General features: G+C 32.9%; 1 protein-coding gene across 2 annotated transcripts in view; it reads right to left on the bottom strand.

Moving 5' to 3' along the window:
* LOC125073581 (inactive dipeptidyl peptidase 10) overlaps positions 1-4,657 on the bottom strand; it is a 162,743-nt gene extending 158,086 nt beyond the window's left edge. The window contains exon 1 of one of the 2 annotated variants that reach the window (XM_047684454.1): positions 4,540-4,657. In XM_047684454.1, the coding sequence (XP_047540410.1) occupies positions 4,540-4,569 (30 nt within the window). In that variant the 5' untranslated portion in view covers positions 4,570-4,657. The remainder of the gene's footprint in view (positions 1-4,539) is intronic. The other variant, XM_047684453.1, reaches the window with a different exon arrangement.
* Between the last annotated feature and the right edge of the window lie 13,116 nt (positions 4,658-17,773).

Below are 17,773 nucleotides of genomic sequence, written 5' to 3'. Positions count from 1 at the left end.
CAAATGGGCTACCTGATGGTAAGTGGATACATAGACAATGGCGTTGTAAGAAATATTAACCATTCCTTACATCACCAACGCACCACCAACCTTGGGAACCAAGATGTTACGTCCCTTGTGCTTGTAGTTACATTGGCTCACTCACCCTTCAAACCGGAACACAACGATATTGAGTACTGCTGTTTGGCGGTAGATTATCTGATGAATGGGTGGTCCCTACCCAGACGGGCTTGCACAAAGCCGTACCACTAAGTAAAACTATATAGATACATATTTATTCCACGAAAAAATATATGAAAATATAAGTCTCAGTGTATAATAAGATTGTCATCAAACGAAATATATATCAGGTAATGGCTATCGTAGCTAGGCTAATTCAATAACTTGTGTTAAGGATAATTTAATTAGTCCTTTTCTCGAATGTTGAAATAAGCAACATACATTAAAAATATCGTCTAGGTAATAATATACTTAAATCAACATGACAAAACGTATATTTTTTAACTTTAATAATATTCGAAATTAAATTACATATTTAACACTTTGTTAGTAATTTATTCTGTATTTTATGGTTGTTTTCTTATTAAAATAACAGCACAAGATTTTTTAATGAACACGCAGATTGTTATAAAAACTAATATTATTAAGCATTTAAAAATAAAGAAATAATTAACCCTTATTGTACTATATAAATTAATAATTTAGAATTACGTATAATTACAATGCATTTTCAAACTTTATTTGGATATTACACGATTGAGCAATTTAAAATCAAACAGCAGTTAATATTAACAGTGAACTTGGCTGAGTTAATTATAGTCTCATTACTGAACTTGGCAACTTGGCACTGCTCCCGATTCAATACATTCTCGGCTTAAAGAATTCGTGATTTTGATAAGCTACTGAAATTGAAATTTAGAAAATTCACTTAAATATCGGCACAACGGAGTTACGTTTTCTTCCTGCCCCAACTCCATAGCAAAGTTAATATTGTGTCCTGAGATTAAATTTTGAATGTATTTATTTATTATTATTGGTAAATTATAATCTGAATAGTGTCATCGTGAACTAGTTTCGACCAAAGCCGTCAGTGATTGGCCGTCTGCACAACAGCAGGCAAGATATCAAGACTTGGTGGTAGAGCTTTTACAAGTCCGCCTGGGTGGCTAGACAAGCCAAGCAGCAATATTGTTGTGTTCCGGTCTGAAGCTTAAATGAGCCAATATAACTACAGGCACACATAACATCTTAGTTGTCAAAGTCGTTGACGCAGCAATGTAAGAAATTTTTTTTTTTCACGGCGCTAATGTCTACGGGGCATGGCTACTAACCATCTGATGAGCCATTAGCCCGTCCGCCTATCTATACCACAAAAAATATATTAGAGTTCATAAAGTAGACACAAATATATATAAATTTGCTATACACTCAGTCCCATGGGAGTCGCCAACCTGATACGCTCTGAGATAGATCAGACGAAGGATGTCAACTTCATATCTTCAGGTTTCTACTTAAAAATCAATAAAAGAAAAACGAAACAAAATTTTCCTTTTCTGAATTTTATTTATACTCCCAGATAAAACATACACTTCAGTTGTTTAAGTAGTAATATTTATAATTTTTTTACATACATACATACATACATACATAAGCAGCCCGTAAATGCCCCACTGCTGGGATAAAGGCCTCCTCTCCCTTTGAGGAGAAGGTTTGGAGCATTTTCCACCACGCTGCTCCAATGCGGGTTGGCGGAATACACATGTGGCTGAATTTAGTTGAAATTAGACACATGCAGGTTTCCTCACGATGTTTTCCTTCACCGCCGAGCACGAGATGAATTATAAACACAAATTAAGCACATGAAATTTCAGTGGTGCCTGCCTGGGTTTGAACCCGAAATCATCGGTTAAGATGCACGCGTTCTAACCACTGGGACATCTCGGCTCAATAATTTTTTTAATTTAAATAAAATGGATAATATAATCGCGTTACTACTATGTTGATTTCTATGTATGAAATGCCTAGTTTACGACGTCTCGTCTGTATCATCCGCGAGAGATCGCAAAATAAGAATTGCAAACGCATCAAATATGATGCGGAATAATTTGATTAGTTCGGTAATTTAGTAGTAGGTAATTAGGTCACAGCTTAGGAAAAGATGGCGACTTTTTGTATGCAATAAGGGAAGTCACTCCCAGCAAAAACTTTAATTAGGCTACATTAAAATGTCTCAATTGTAACTTGGCTTCTGAAACCGTTACTGTTTCTCAAAAAAAAACTCAAAAAAAATTATTGAAATAATACCTTTTTCCGACTCGCATTTTTAAATGTGGACCGATAATTATTTTTTTAATATTGATAAATAACCAGTGTTTAATCGTTTTTGTAAATCAGAAGAAAAAAATATAAATATATGTAAATTTAAATTGATACTTTATTTTAAATAAATGAGTTATTCTTAAAAAAAAAAAAAAAAACTAGAAAACGTGATAACTCAAAAATGGTTCACTTTGCAGTATGCATATTGGGGGTTAAAATTATCGCAAATAGTCACCCCTATCACCTCATAACGAGAATAAGTCGAATTACCAATAAACCTGTATACTGAATATTTATGTATGATCAAATTTACGATTGCATGATTAATGATACCAACAATTACAACAAACTTTGTATTTATTAAAAGAGTTGTCATAGTTTTTCTGTAAAAAAATTGAGTCCTGTTATTTTTAATGTATTTTTTCGAACGAGGTCTGAGCCCGTTAGAAATGGAAAAAAAATTCGAAATGAATTCAGGTCGCGTGCGACTTTTAATTTTTAAAACATTTTTTATTTTTTCGCGCAACGCTCCAGTTGTTTTCAACTTATATTTTTTATTGAAACGTCAGAACGGATATATGGGTCAAAATTTTATAATTCAAATATAATAAATTATTACTTTAAATGTTTCGTACAAACATCATTTAAAGTAAATAATTAATCAATAGTTCGTATTGCAATAGCACTAATGATGGGATCTATACAGCTGAGAGTGGTATCACAAACTCATATATTTCAGTTCCGATGTTTATGAGCGATGGTGATCACGTACAATCAGTTGACCAATACCGTTTGCCGCCCTATTATAAATATTAATTATTATTAATCGACGCCAGCATTTGTAATTTTTATATCTACTCAAAAAAAGTTTGTCAATTTTTCAAATCAGAGACTGAACTGAACTGATTAATGCATTCAAATAAAAAAAACAAACAAGCAAACGCTTAAATGTTGATAATATTATTATCGATAACGTTCTTAACCCAAGCTAACTAACATGTACGTGACAAAATCAAGCGTCCAATTTCATTCGATTTTCAAACTTGCACAGCAATAACCATTCGCCCAATCAGGAAGCAAATAAAAACTGTCAAAGTGCATTCAACTAGCAACTATGTAACTGGCTTAAATTTCAATTAAACGACGTTTATAAATCACATAGTAAACTATTTAAATCGAAAATTACTAATAAACTAAAGAAAAGATCGACAAAGTTATGCAAAAGTATGGAACAATGGCTTTTCTTTCCGATATTTTTTTTAAACTAAGAATTGGCCTTTCGTATCTGTGCAGAAAGGTTGTTAGAATATGTAAAATATTCTAATCAAAAATAAAAAAAATATATGTTTTAAAAACAGAAAAAATACGATTATCATATCTACTAATATTAAATGTAATAGAATTGGTCTGTGCTTCAATAACTCACACAATTTTCAAGTACGACATAGCGATAACTTGTATTGATATGTAACTCTCAAGCCAGTAAACAGCGATAGATACGAATAGAGATACAAATATGGCCGATCGGTTACTCTCGCTGCGTAACAAAAAAGATAAACCGTCAAAATAACAAATACTATAGGACCTACGATATTCGTAAGAATTTATTGAATATTAAATATCTTAAATTTGTAGCTTGAATTATTTTTAATTGGGAAGATAAGAAAAAACCAGGGAAAATTAAGGATCCCTTCATTTTCCGGTGATAGGATCTTCGATTTTGATTAGCGAGTAATTAAATAAAGCGAATTTTGCAGATTTAATGCAGAGTAAACTCGAGTATAAGGGAAATATAAACATTCATCGAATTAAGAGAAGAATCAGCCTTGTTTACACTAATATCATATATGCTAAAGTAACTCTATCATTCTGTTATCTTTTTTATGGTAATAATATATATATAAAAAAATCTTATCATGATTCAACTATTGAGCCGATCACAATGTTTGTCTTAGAAAAAACTTGACACCTGAATATGGATGGGTGTTTACGTTAAAATACGGGATCTGAAGGTAAACATATTTTTGTCACGACAAATCACAGAGTACAACAAGCCTGTATTAATAAATCATATTTTGTATTGTTCCCTAACTGAAGTACTATGTAAACAAAATACCAAAAAAAAATATGACGGAAGATGCAGCGTAGTTTTCATGGCACACAACATCTACTGACGGTTTTGCTTGTATAATCAATATAGAATCGAATTTTGACACTTACCTCATCATCAAAGGCGACATTATCCGCCATTCTTGTTAAATAATATTGACAGAAGTTAGATAACTTCTAGACGTTACACACACTCATGTTCAGCCGCAATACGTCCATTGTTCTGTAACAATAAATACAAAATTAAGAAAAGTAAAATAACAAACAGTCTTTACAAACTTTGACGCCCTTACGACTGCGACCTCTTTGAGGTAAAGTTTTGGAACATGACTCTGACCCAGTTGGTGATTGCACAAGTGGCAGATTATCACCATACACTTGCGTTTTCTTCCATTTACTCCTTCCCAACCGAGCATGAAATGAATTATTTATATAGCATCAAATTGAGCTCATGAAATCAAAGTAGTGACCAGGACTGAATACGGAATCTTCGAAAGAGTTTCACGAGTATTAAAAACTGGGTTATCTCTACATATTACATCTTTATCTTAATGAAACCACTTTCCTTGATTATTTTGGAATTTCTATAAAAGAATTAATTAATTACTACGCTCAAGGTTCCAATACATTGGGACAAGGTTTTTTTTTTATTATGTTATCATTTATTACGATCTATCAAAGACACCTACTTATTGCTAAAATTATTATTTCATCCACAATCTGCGGTAAATATCAATTGTAGTCATTGACCAGTAGATCAATCTTGAACCTGCGGCCCAATAAAGAGATTGATCCGTTGCAAATCAGAAACAGAGAGACCATTACCAATAAAGGTATCTGTCAATCCTTTTTCAATCAACCATTATTTTGATGTCATGTTTTTGTATAATTTGTATATAAAACAAATATATAATTAAAAATAAATAACAAAATTACATATAACATCCAAGTAAGAGACCTGATCTGACTTGCAAATCTTCTCCTCAAAGGAAGAGGAGACCTTAGCCCAGGCGTGGGAAATTTACAGCCTAATGTAAAAAAATGTAATGGACTGACATTGGTTCCCTGGGAACGAGGAACTTTGTGTGGGACGCTACATGCGTTGATACGTTAGCCCCGTCTCATATCCGAGAAACAATGTTAAGAGCTGGTGCCTTTGCGGAAAAAGCTGAAGCAAAAAACGATCTAAATATTCGTTTCTTATGTCAAATTACTTTTTTTCCCATTTATTGTCGAAACACTTGGCCCTTGGAGTAGTGATGCAAAAAGCTTCATTAAAAGTATGTATAGCACCTCGCCTTATTGCCTCCACTGGTTACAGGAGGACTTGGTTTGCTTTTTGTCCAGAAGGTCGATATTGTGATTCAACGGGGAAAAACTGCTAGCATTCTTGCCACCATTTGTGCAGTAACTATTTTTAATTCACATTTGTATAAATTTAAGGACTTAACGTTAATAATTCTTATAATAAGAATGTTACAAATACAAATTATGTCATCCTTAACTAATACGTAATATATGAAATGAATTATATGTTTTTAATAACTCCAAAGTTGATATAATTAAACATATCGAAATATATATTTTTAAAAAACAACAGCTTCACTTAATAGTCAACAAATCTATTTTTCAAATAATTTACCTTTTACGACAGCCATTACTTCACGTATAAATGTTAACCACGACAAAGGTAAAACAAAATAAATGGCAAAACGAAATGGCTCACGTATACCAAGCAAACTTGAATAAGTCTGGTTCGCGCGAAGTCGGGACAAGAAATTCACCCGATCATTGCTAGGCAGGCTCCTTTAATAGGTTTACGTGGCACAGCGTGTTAACAAAATGGGGGTACATATAATAATATTTTAAATAAAATAGTATCAAGCTTACACTGTTTGTCTAACGTAACTGTTTAGAAATTACCAATAACATTTTGGTCATGAACTTAGCTTAAATAATAATTACTGGAACATAAGTGGATATAATTTTTTGAAAGTCTCGATATATCATTTTATGTAGGTTTTATCAACTAACGCGTATGGTTCTTTGTCCGAGGTTTATATAGATTTTTAAGTCACTTAGCTTAGCTTAGTTAGCTTACTATACCAGTGTCGACTAAAACGAAACTGATTCCAACCTCTCGACTAATGCAATCTTAGAACTGCTCAACTTGACTTTCACCGCAATCAAACTCAACGACACCCGTGTGGAAGTTTACAAAACCGATTCGTAGCATATCTTAATTAATTCCTCTCAAATTAATTAGGAGTGTGAGCGATATAGGTTCGCCTAATTAAAAACTTTTAAGTTCAAGGTGAACATGAGAAAATTTTAAGCTTTTTCGTTATTTCAATCCTATGAACTATACATTTATTATTTAAGAAAGCTACTAAACAACTTTAGTCTAAGATATCATTCCGCAAAGCTTAAAGCTTAGGTTAGGATTGAAGGCAACTTTAGCTTAGGTAACCACAATTTTACCATGTGACTTAAACATCGCTTTGTGTATTAGTTTGAATACCATTGAGATGTTGAATTTGAAATTATTACTATAAAAGTTTTTTCATAAATGTATTCGGCCATGAAGTTGAAAATTACTTTAAGATAAGACTATAACAAAATATATCATAGACATGTAGCTGAGGATGATAAAAGGGTTGTTAAGTGATCAACGATGGCTATGGATATTGGCAACATCCGGCGTTGTTAATGTATCGACTGCAAAGCTCTGCCAAACTTTACATGTAACGTAACGTAATGTTTAAATTTTGTGCCTATAACTATTAACTGCGTATCATAATTAAAAAATAAATAAATCAATACCTTAACCTTCGATTCCGCTTATAGCTCAATCATTGTAAGTACAAAGCGACAAAGATAAAATAAAAGTTCGAAATGCGATCGAGAATTCCAATTTCAAAAAGTTTGATGTCGCAAAATCTTCTTTTTAGACTCCATTTACTTCTTATCATATTTGGCAGCGACCTAGCTTCCAAAGTGGGGAATTTTTGAGCTAAGTTTGCAGAATCGGTTTAATGCACTCCGCTATCTAGAACCGGTAGCTTGAGGCTTGAGAATGAAATATTCGTTCGATTTAGGAAATATTCAATTTAAAAATATTTGCGTTCATTTTATTAATATAATAAATAATAGTCACGATGTAATCAATACTTGACATAAAATTATAAGTTTTTTATATTACCTACATTATTATACAATATATCTTGCAACATTCAATTTATAAATAAAACATCAGTGTAGTTTGACTTATTTAGTATTTGTATTCGAAATGCATTTTTATTTTCAATTATATTATTATTTTTTGTACAATTCAAACATTAGAATTATACAGTAAATACTTGTTGGTTGGACTTTGTGCAAGCCACACACTCATCAGAGATTATATTAATACAAAGTACTTTTGTTTGGTGGTAGAAAAACTGATGATTTTTTTGTATTCCGATATTAACGGTGAACCTACAGGCACGAGGAACATAGCATCTTAGTTCCCAGAATTGGTTGCGCATCTGCAAAATCAGGAACGGTTAATATACTTACAGCTATAATGGCAATAGCCGGTAATGAGCCTTTACCATAAGGTGGCCTATTTGCCCTTTAAGAAAAATAAAATGCGTGATCTGAAAATGATCTTACCTACATAACCGATTATAATATTTTATTTATTTTAATACCTACGTTTGTTTATTATCATCACTATTGTTACATAATGTAGGTTGCATATAAGAAGTGGTTACAGTAAGTTATATCATCTGATAAAAAATACTCCGAATACTAAAAACAATATAAAGTACATCAAACATATTGACAACAGCGAGTCGATAAGTCTAAGGAACAAACAAGCTTGTTTCCGCCGTCTCATACGGAACAACTTCTCATGTTGAGAGTTTGTAATGGTCTATTGACGTGAACTAACTTACAATATTAACTTTTGCAGACTTCAAACTTTCAAAATATAGCTGTGTATTAGAGAAGAACAAACATTTGTTAGAGTATTTATATATCTATCGCTCGTGGCGCGTATTCTACATTATATTTTAGCATTAGCAGCCCGTAAATGTCCCACTGCTGGGATAAAGGCCTCCTCTCCCTTTGAGGAGAAGGTTTTGGAGCATATTCCACCACGCTGCTCCAATGCGGGTTGGCGGAATACACATGTGGCAGAATTTCGTTGAAATTAGACACATGCAGGTTTCCTCACGATGTTTTCCTTCACCGCCGAGCACGAGATGAATTATAAACACAAATTAAGCACATGAAATTTCAGTGGTGCCTGCCTGGCTATCTTCAATATTTATTTACATAAGAATTATTAACATGAAGTCGTTAAATATATACAAATATTAATTAAAAATATTTACTGTATAAATCTTGACCGCGTGGAATGTTGGCAAGAATGCTAGCAGCATTCCGCGTTGAATCGCAATTCTGATCCTCCGGGCAAAAAATGTACCAGCTCTCCTGTCAACGGTGGAGCCAATAAGGCGAGGTGCTATACTTTTAATGAAGCTTTTTCCACTACTACTCCAAGGTCCAAGTGTTTCAACAACAAAGGGGATAAAATAGTAATTTGTAATAAGACACAAATATTATTTTGGATCGTTCGTTCGCTTCAGCTATGCTCCTAGGATTGGGGACCCTTAATATTTCTTACAGTTATTATCTATTTATTTATACAATCTGTGTTGTAATTTTTTGCTGTGTTTATTCTTAGTCTCACGCATACTAAGGCATCTTGTTTAAGTATAACTTACTCAGTAGTAGTAGTGTATTAGCTAATACACGCCGATAATATATAAATGCGGAAGTCACACTTTCTTGTGTGAATAGATCTTTATAAGTGGTACCAAACTTTGAGATGTATAATATATAATATAGAAGAGAAGACAGTGAATACAAATTAAGCATATTATATATATTTTTTCGAAATAATCCCTCCCAAGGCTACAAACTCAAAGACCAAAAACGCTCATTGAGCGAAAAAACTGGTCACGATGCGTTTTGGTCACTGCTCACACCGTGCTATGAATATTATAAAATCTCGATCACGCATTGTCACAAACACAAAGACCATATAGTGAAATTCGTATCATGACTATCAGGCGATTCGATCATAACGTATTGTGATATTAAAGGAAACTAGCATTAGCATAAGCAGCCTGTAAATTTCCCACTGCTGGGCTAAAGGCCTCCTCTTCCTTGATGAGAAGGTTTGGAGCATATTCCAACACGCTGGTCCAATGTGGGTTAGTGGAAAAGGAAACTAATGGCCCAACTTTATTTTATTTTTTTATTTTAGGGAAACAAACAATGATATGACACTCATGGCATAAAAATATACAATATTACATACATCAGCTTTTCAATTTGATGTTGTCGAGAAACGATTTCGTAGTTTCTAATCCCATTTTATAGTCCAAGTACCACGTGTTATGGTGAAACTTTGAAATCGACCCAGTTTTTAGAATAGCCTAGATCTATTCTTATAATGCAATTTCATTGTGATCTCAGTTAAATAGACTTATTCTTATAGTTCTAGAAAACATCGTCAGGAAACGCGCAGGTTTTTTTAAGAGAACATAAGGAAAATATTTGACAGTAACATTTTTATAAAAGAGCCCAAATGACCCAGTGGTTAGAAGAACCTGATTATGAACCCAAAATTGCAATTTGAAGCCCGGGCGAGCACCACTATGTTTTCAAGCTTCATTAGTGTTAATATTTCATCTCGTGAAAAACATCGTAACGAAACATGTACGTGTTTGATAAAAATCCACCGCACGTGTAACCTACTCAAGTTGGAGCAGTGCAATGAAAACATTTCAAAAGGTTTTCCCTAAGAAGGCATAGAAAAAATATAGGCAAGAATTTTAACCGTAAATGTTACTTTACTTTTTTAAACCAGCCTCGTTTTTTTTGTTAACGCACGGTAAATCTTTATAGATACCCGACTCCTGGGGGATATCGGGTTATGTGAGATTTGTACTCACTAAAAACCCCTGCGATAGCCGCCATCAGCACGGAAACGGAGAGGCTGCGGGATCGCTTTCGCAGCACGTCCGCTGCCCCTCCCGTGCGTTGCTCCGCTCGTGGCTGGCGGAGCACGACTCAGGAGGGCGAATAATGGTCTCGCCCTGCCCGCACCCCCTCGCTGGTGCGTACACCGGCAGTCCGGGGCCATAACCGTCTGCCGTCCTACTCTTGGCCGTATGAAACGGATGCATGAGACCCCCATTTCACGCACTCACGGCCGGAGGGAATGCTCTTTTTAAACCAGCCTATAATCATGATATTTATAAAAAAATATTTATCACAGCATTTTTTATTTTTTTAAAGATGTTTTTAAAATAACGAACATTTTTTCCCATTATCACAATCTCTTTAAAGCCTAAATAAACGGCAGCGGCTGAGCAATTAGCTACACTTATCGTGACCAACTTTAACTTCAGGCGTCATTAAATTAGACTTGCTGCAAGTTTTAATGACGCTTCGGTCGATCGCTCCGTCTTAACGAGATGGGAAAATAAAACTTATACAAATATAAAATATTGTGAATAAAAATATTAAGTATCAATATTAATTCTGTACTATCATTGCTTACCAAAGATTTTTTTTTTTATATTTTCTTTCCTTTTTTGTGGATTAAGTAGGTGTAGTATATTCTTTATTTTTCCTTTTTTAATTCATTTTATAATAGTGCCGTGTCCTAAATAAACATTTATTTCTTCCTCTGTCATAATATACAAAACTGTTAATGCATAAATGAGGTTTTATATAAGACAAGATGTGTTCAGTATGGATTTTGGATCAGATATTTTCATACAAGCTACTCGCTAGCCATGGATAGATGCATAAATTGAATGGATATAATGGAAACAAATACGTTTGATTTCAATTACATGTTCAAAGATAATTTACACTTGAAATATTGTTCTAGGTCTCGACTTAATTTCATGTATATTTTAGATGTTAAGAACTAATTCGTGTTATTCTATGTGTGAATTAATATTCCTGTTGATTATTGAAGTAAGGATATATAGTTAGTAATATTAAAGATTTAAGCAAACATTTTACTCGGTGGTAGGGCTTTGTGCAAGCCCATTTGGTTAGGTCATATTCTGATATTCTGCCGCTAAGCAGCAATACTTGGTATTGTGTTCCGTTTTGAAGGCTGAGTGAGTGACATAACATCTTAGTCCCCAAAATTGGTGGCGCATTGGCGAAGTAAGGGATGGTTAATATTTCTAGCAACACCAATGCCTATGGGCGGTGGTTAACATCAGGTGGCCCATTTTCTGGCCCACCTATTCATTACATTAAATTTGAGACAGACGTCAGGATCGAAGTGCTTTCGGCAATTATCGAATACAAAATGTAAATTTTTGATCGTATGCTAAATCGAATGTTTGTCATTTTGACCTTTCCTACAAACAAAATTGACAATCGCTATGTGACTTTGTAATAGGCCCCAATTTTGTATACGACTTATTACCTTTTATATATAGTATATTTATTACCCGATATTTTAATCTATCAGCGTGATTTGTTCTCAAAAACGACTTATTTATATATTTAATTAATTTAATATCAAAACACAAATAATATTGACAATATATATAACTTAATATTGTATTTGTTAACAAAATAAAAAAATGAATGTACCCCTTTAATACCCCTTAAAATTTATATTTTTTTATATCATAGATGATAGAAATAAAAGTATTTAATAACACTTTGTACCCAGTAGGTAGGTTTTGGAAGCAAAAAATGATTCCTATCGGGAGGGATTTAACTTAAATTACATAGGTATTTGTTATTATATGGTACAATATTATTTTTAGTTTATATCTTTGCTCTAAGGTTGAGTTCCATTTTGGTTGAAATTATTATTTGAGTATTAGCGTAACTATTTATTTATAATAATATATTAGAGGTTCATAGGATATTAGAACAAAATACCTTTATTATTCATAATTAAAAATAACTTAAAATGAGCTTGACGATAAACGTGTGTACTAACTAGATCACTGTTTAGCAACTTAAACATAATGTTATTGTGATATAATTTATCTCAAACAACTTACAAAAGAAATACACCGTTCTAAGATACTTAAACGCTACATTACGCGTAACTTGACGTCTACGCTGTAGCACCTCTACAAATATCGTAACGTGCAGTCCGTAGCTTATCTCGTAGCAAATGTCGTAGCGACGCTCTACATTTAATTTACCTAATATAATTTGAATGAGTTTTTTTAAATACACAAATAATTATTATATGCGCCATCCTTATTTAACCATAACTTGTAACTACTCTGGCTATTTCAGCTTATTCCTCTGGGGAGATTGCGACCCGATGAACCAATATATGGCACCCGGTTCACTATATATTCTGTAATATTGTCATGCGGCTTTGTTTTTGTATATCATGTTTATATATTACGATTTTTTTTTTATATTCAAGAGATAAAAATCAAAATTTAAAAGTCATTTTAATGTGATAATGATAATAATACCGGTATAAAAGTAGAAGAGAGATAATTAATTATTGATAACGATTTTATCGTATAATTAATCGTATCTTGACTTTTCAATCTTGAATCTTTCAATAGGGAATTTCCTTAAAATTTGCATATAGATGGAATGATAACAGTTGAAGAATGATATTTCACATTGAGCCTCAATTTCGAGAATAATAATTCAGAAATTTTAAAAGAAGGCTGATTTTAATGAACTTCAACTTTTCCGCTTCTTTAATACGGGTTGATGATTACACACGTCGAAGATTTTCATCCAAAACGTGCAGATTTTTTAACTAGGTTTCTTTCATCGCTAAACACGAGAATAATTATAGACACAAAAAAAACACATGTAAATTCAGTAATGCCTGAATCTGAACCCGGTCCATATCAACTTTATATAATAAACACATATATATCTACAAAGAATTCGGACAAACCACCTTTGTTAAACATAAAAATACTTTTATATACCTTCGTGCTATGTAGTACTCGTATATCTAAAACATTATTGGAAATATCTTGAACAACCTCTACGTTCGTAAAAGAGTAAAACGTATAAAATTGCCAGTCTATTTCGAGGCGAGTCGGTCAGCCGTAACGAACCCCTTATATTGCGTATGGGGGGTGGCTTGATGCACTTTTTATATCCGAGTGGTTTTTTTCCGAGTGAAGTTTTTAGTTGATTTTCTCTTCTGCAAATATTCTACTGGTGAAAATATCTAAAAGTTTTTATTTATATTTGTTTTTTATTGGAAACAGCTTTCTTAAACATTTCTAGATTAACATTTAAAGCAAATGATAAGTTAACTTAATTTTACTCTTTAAGAAAATAAAAATATTTTTTAAATCAATTAAATACTAACAAATAATTTTCAAGTAACTCCTGGACTATTTAATCGAAGTAATTATTTGTAAGTACTCTGCGATAAAGGTTCGTCAATTATGTAACGGCTTAGTTGCCTTGAACATACAGATTAAGCATTTGTCAACGGAGTAGATGCTGACGAGGTAAACTAATCATTGAATGTATAACTCAAATATAAACTAATAAATATTTAATTAACAATAATTATGTAAGACAACAAATTGTTGATATAATTAATCTTATTATTATGGAAAATAGAGTGTTACAACATGTTAATTGTAACCAAAGTTTGCAGGTTCAAACCCGGGCAAGCATTCAGTTCAATCATTAAGTTATCATGCGCATAATTTGTCTTTATAACCCATTTTTTTGAAACCTTATTTAAGTTATATATATATTATATATTTACAGCCATATGTGAATTCAAAAATCCGCATTGGAGCAGCGTGATGGTTCCAAGCCTTCTCCCAAAAATAATATATCTATTCCCAGCAGTGGTCAAATTACAACCTATATTTTTTTTTTTATATTAATGGTTATTATGTAAACTTTAATTACCGAATAGAATACAACCCAGAAAGACCGATTCTACCTAGAATGCATGAGAATAACAGATGTCGTAGATAAGATCTGAGAAGGGCTTAAATAGGACGACTTTCTTGCAAGTCGGCCCCTTATGCGGGTAAGAAATATAACGACACACATAACCAAGGAAACACATCTCCAAGCTACATCAAAAATACTTGTATTATTAATAAATACAATAATAATAGGTCAATTCGTCATATCGTCAATATTGTTAAGTAAGTCAGGTAATTTTTTTTTTTTGAAATTGGTACCTGATTATAAGTTCCCACCACCGCCCACAGACATTTGAGTCGCAATAAATTTTAATAATTCCTTAAATTTCCAATGTGCCACCAAACCTCATGAACTAACTCATTATGTCACTTGTGCCCTCAGTTACATTGTCGTCATCTTCCTTCAAACAATATTTGGGTGTTATTTAATTGGTGAATAGAATCGGTAGAATATATGATGAGTGGGCCGTACCTGCCCAAACGGTCTTGCACGAAGCCCTACCACCAAGTGTAAGTTGAGTACTAATAAAAGCATATGAGTGAAGGGAAGGTGTTAAGTATCCTATGTCCTTGTCTGTACTCCTAACTAAATGTATGCAAAATTGCATGATGATCAACCGAGCAGTTAAAATATGAAAGCCTAACAAATAAACAAACCGATTTTCACATTTATAATAGAAATAAGGATTCCCTTTGGCACTCCAAATAAACCAAATATTATGTATGCATAAAACTATTTAAATTTTTAAATAGAGAAATAAATTAGACACGCTCTACCCAACTCACCCAATTTGCAACAAGCTCATGGACTACATAATATCAGCTGCGGTCTTTATGTTTTGCTCTATAAAGCATGATAAATTACTTACGTATAATAGAGCGTAAGAAACGTCAACACTCGGCACTGTTCCTATTATAAAAGATTTTCCTATATTATATATAAATATATATATAATATACCGGACTCGTACTGAAAAATATAGTAGTTAGCCCCGTGATATTTATGAAATAAAACTTCTTAGGCAGTGAATTGATAAAATCGAGAGGTGGACGTGAATTAAGAGTAAGATTGTATGAACTCGTCACGTTTACACGCTTTTTGTTAGAAGACAGAGAAGAATGATATGAAGTGAAGAGAAAGAGTGAGAAAGCATTATATTCAAGACGTTTCACTTCAATCACGTGCATGGTCCTACAAGCTATGTATTCTATAATAATATGTTTAAAATATGTATATGAATTATCAATCCAAATAATCTATTCGAATTTTACACATACATATTTTTATTATTACATATATATATATATATATATAAGCCAAGTGGATAGAACACGTGCACCTTAACATATGATTTCGGGTTCAAACCCAGGCAAGTACCACTGAATTACTATTTGCTTAATATGTGTTTATAATTTAACAACAACATTTAGAAAACATAGTAAAGAAACCTGCACATGTCTTATCAATAAAATTCTGCTACGTATGTATCCAGTAATCCGTACTGTTTACATACGTAGCAGCTTAGTAGAATAAACTTCAAACCTTTTCTTCATAAGGAGAAGAGGTCTTATCCAAGCAGTGGGAGATTTACATGGTGGTTCTTCCCTTTTTATAAATATATATTCAAATATATCGTCTAAATTGCAAAAATATTCATAACGTATTTCTGCAAATAGCTCAAAATATTAATAAGTTAAAAACTTTGATAAAAAAAAATAATTGGGGAATAATACGACTATGAAAAAGATCACGTGCAGAAAAGTGTGGAACAAGAAGTAACCAATTATTTCTCATGAAATAAGCTGACAACTAATAAATTTCAATATAACACAAATATAATGATGATCAGGAACTTACCACCTTATAAAACTTAAATGGTTAGCATTTTATGCATGTGTGTCTGTCCACACACATACAAACTATTGGAATGAGATATATAATAAATTACACACGCAACACTACGAATGTAACGACGTCATTTGTCAATCAATTTAAGCCTACACACTTACAACGCTTTACGTCGCAACATACCATACATTCCCGTGTCCCGCAATCACACATACATACACACAATTGACAGCAGGTTATTTGCATTAGTTAGTTTGGTTAATCGATAATTGAATAAAATATTCCGTTAAAAGTATGAACTTTCATCAATTTTCCACTGCGCTGTTTTATGTTAATGTTTGTTTCGCTGTTGCTTTGTTACCGGAGCCCGTGATTTTATTTAATCATGAAATTAGCTGGACATTGTCGCGAGCAAATTTAAATCTTATGTCGCTATAGTAGGGTAACTTTTCATTCTTTTTGCGTACCGCCTCTCGTATTTGAGGTTTAATAATTAATAATTCGTTTTCAACGTTCCGAAATTCTTATTGTAGGCACAATGACGTTGGTTATGACCTTTGAGTACATTTTGATGGCTGAAGCGTTCTAATTATAAACATTGGTATTTATTGATTGGCTAAATATATGCGCTGACATTGTTCGAGAATTTTTATAACTAAATAATTAAAAAATCCTTGATCTTATTTTTGTGACTAATTCAATAAATCTGTGTGTGTGTCAACTACGTCGCCATTCTGGCTGTTATCAAATCCCACTCTTATCCATTACCTATAAGCTCTTTTGATAATAATAATGTCCCCAGACTGTATTTCAGTTATGACCAATTTCAATTACTAACAAACAGCGCAGGAGATACTTTAGTTTAAGAGTGTATGCAAACACCGGTGCACTCTCAGCCCGGCAAGAGTTTGGGAAGTTTCAACGGCTTTACGCGCTGAGTCACGAGGACGAGGGACTTATTTTATGTATTAAATGTACACGTAATTTGGTTTGTATTCATTTACCAAATCAGTTTCACATTGCGATGTTTTTTAGCCGCGGCGCTGTTTTAAGGAGCCACCGCATGTATTAGATATGGATACAAAACTTCATCATGCACGGTTTATAATTCTCTGAAATTTGAACTGAAAAGTTTGTTATATTTTTGAACACATATGTATGTGTTCAATGGAAAAGAGTAACATGCTGAAGTAAACTTCAAATTACTTAATCCCCTTCGGATTTGTCAGGTAGTTGTTAAATTTAGGAAAGTACTGTCCATTCATCTGATATTCAACCGTCAAACAGCAATTCTTAGTATTGATATGTTCCAGTTTGAAGAGTTAGTGAGCCAGTATGACTATGGGCTTACGGCACATAGCATGTTACTTCCTAGTGTTGGTGGCACTTTATTACGGCGTAAGAAATGGTGTAATAGGTTGACTTCAACTATCATCAAAATGACAACTTGCCCATCCACCTAATATTTACATCAATTTAACTTTTAACATGGAACATGATTAGTATTCAA

The sequence above is a fragment of the Vanessa atalanta genome, chromosome 24, assembly GCF_905147765.1.
Source record: "Vanessa atalanta chromosome 24, ilVanAtal1.2, whole genome shotgun sequence".
NCBI classification, from domain to species: domain Eukaryota; kingdom Metazoa; phylum Arthropoda; class Insecta; order Lepidoptera; family Nymphalidae; genus Vanessa; species Vanessa atalanta.
Note: the sequence above shows the minus strand (reverse complement) of the source record. Positions and strands in the feature narration are given on the sequence as shown.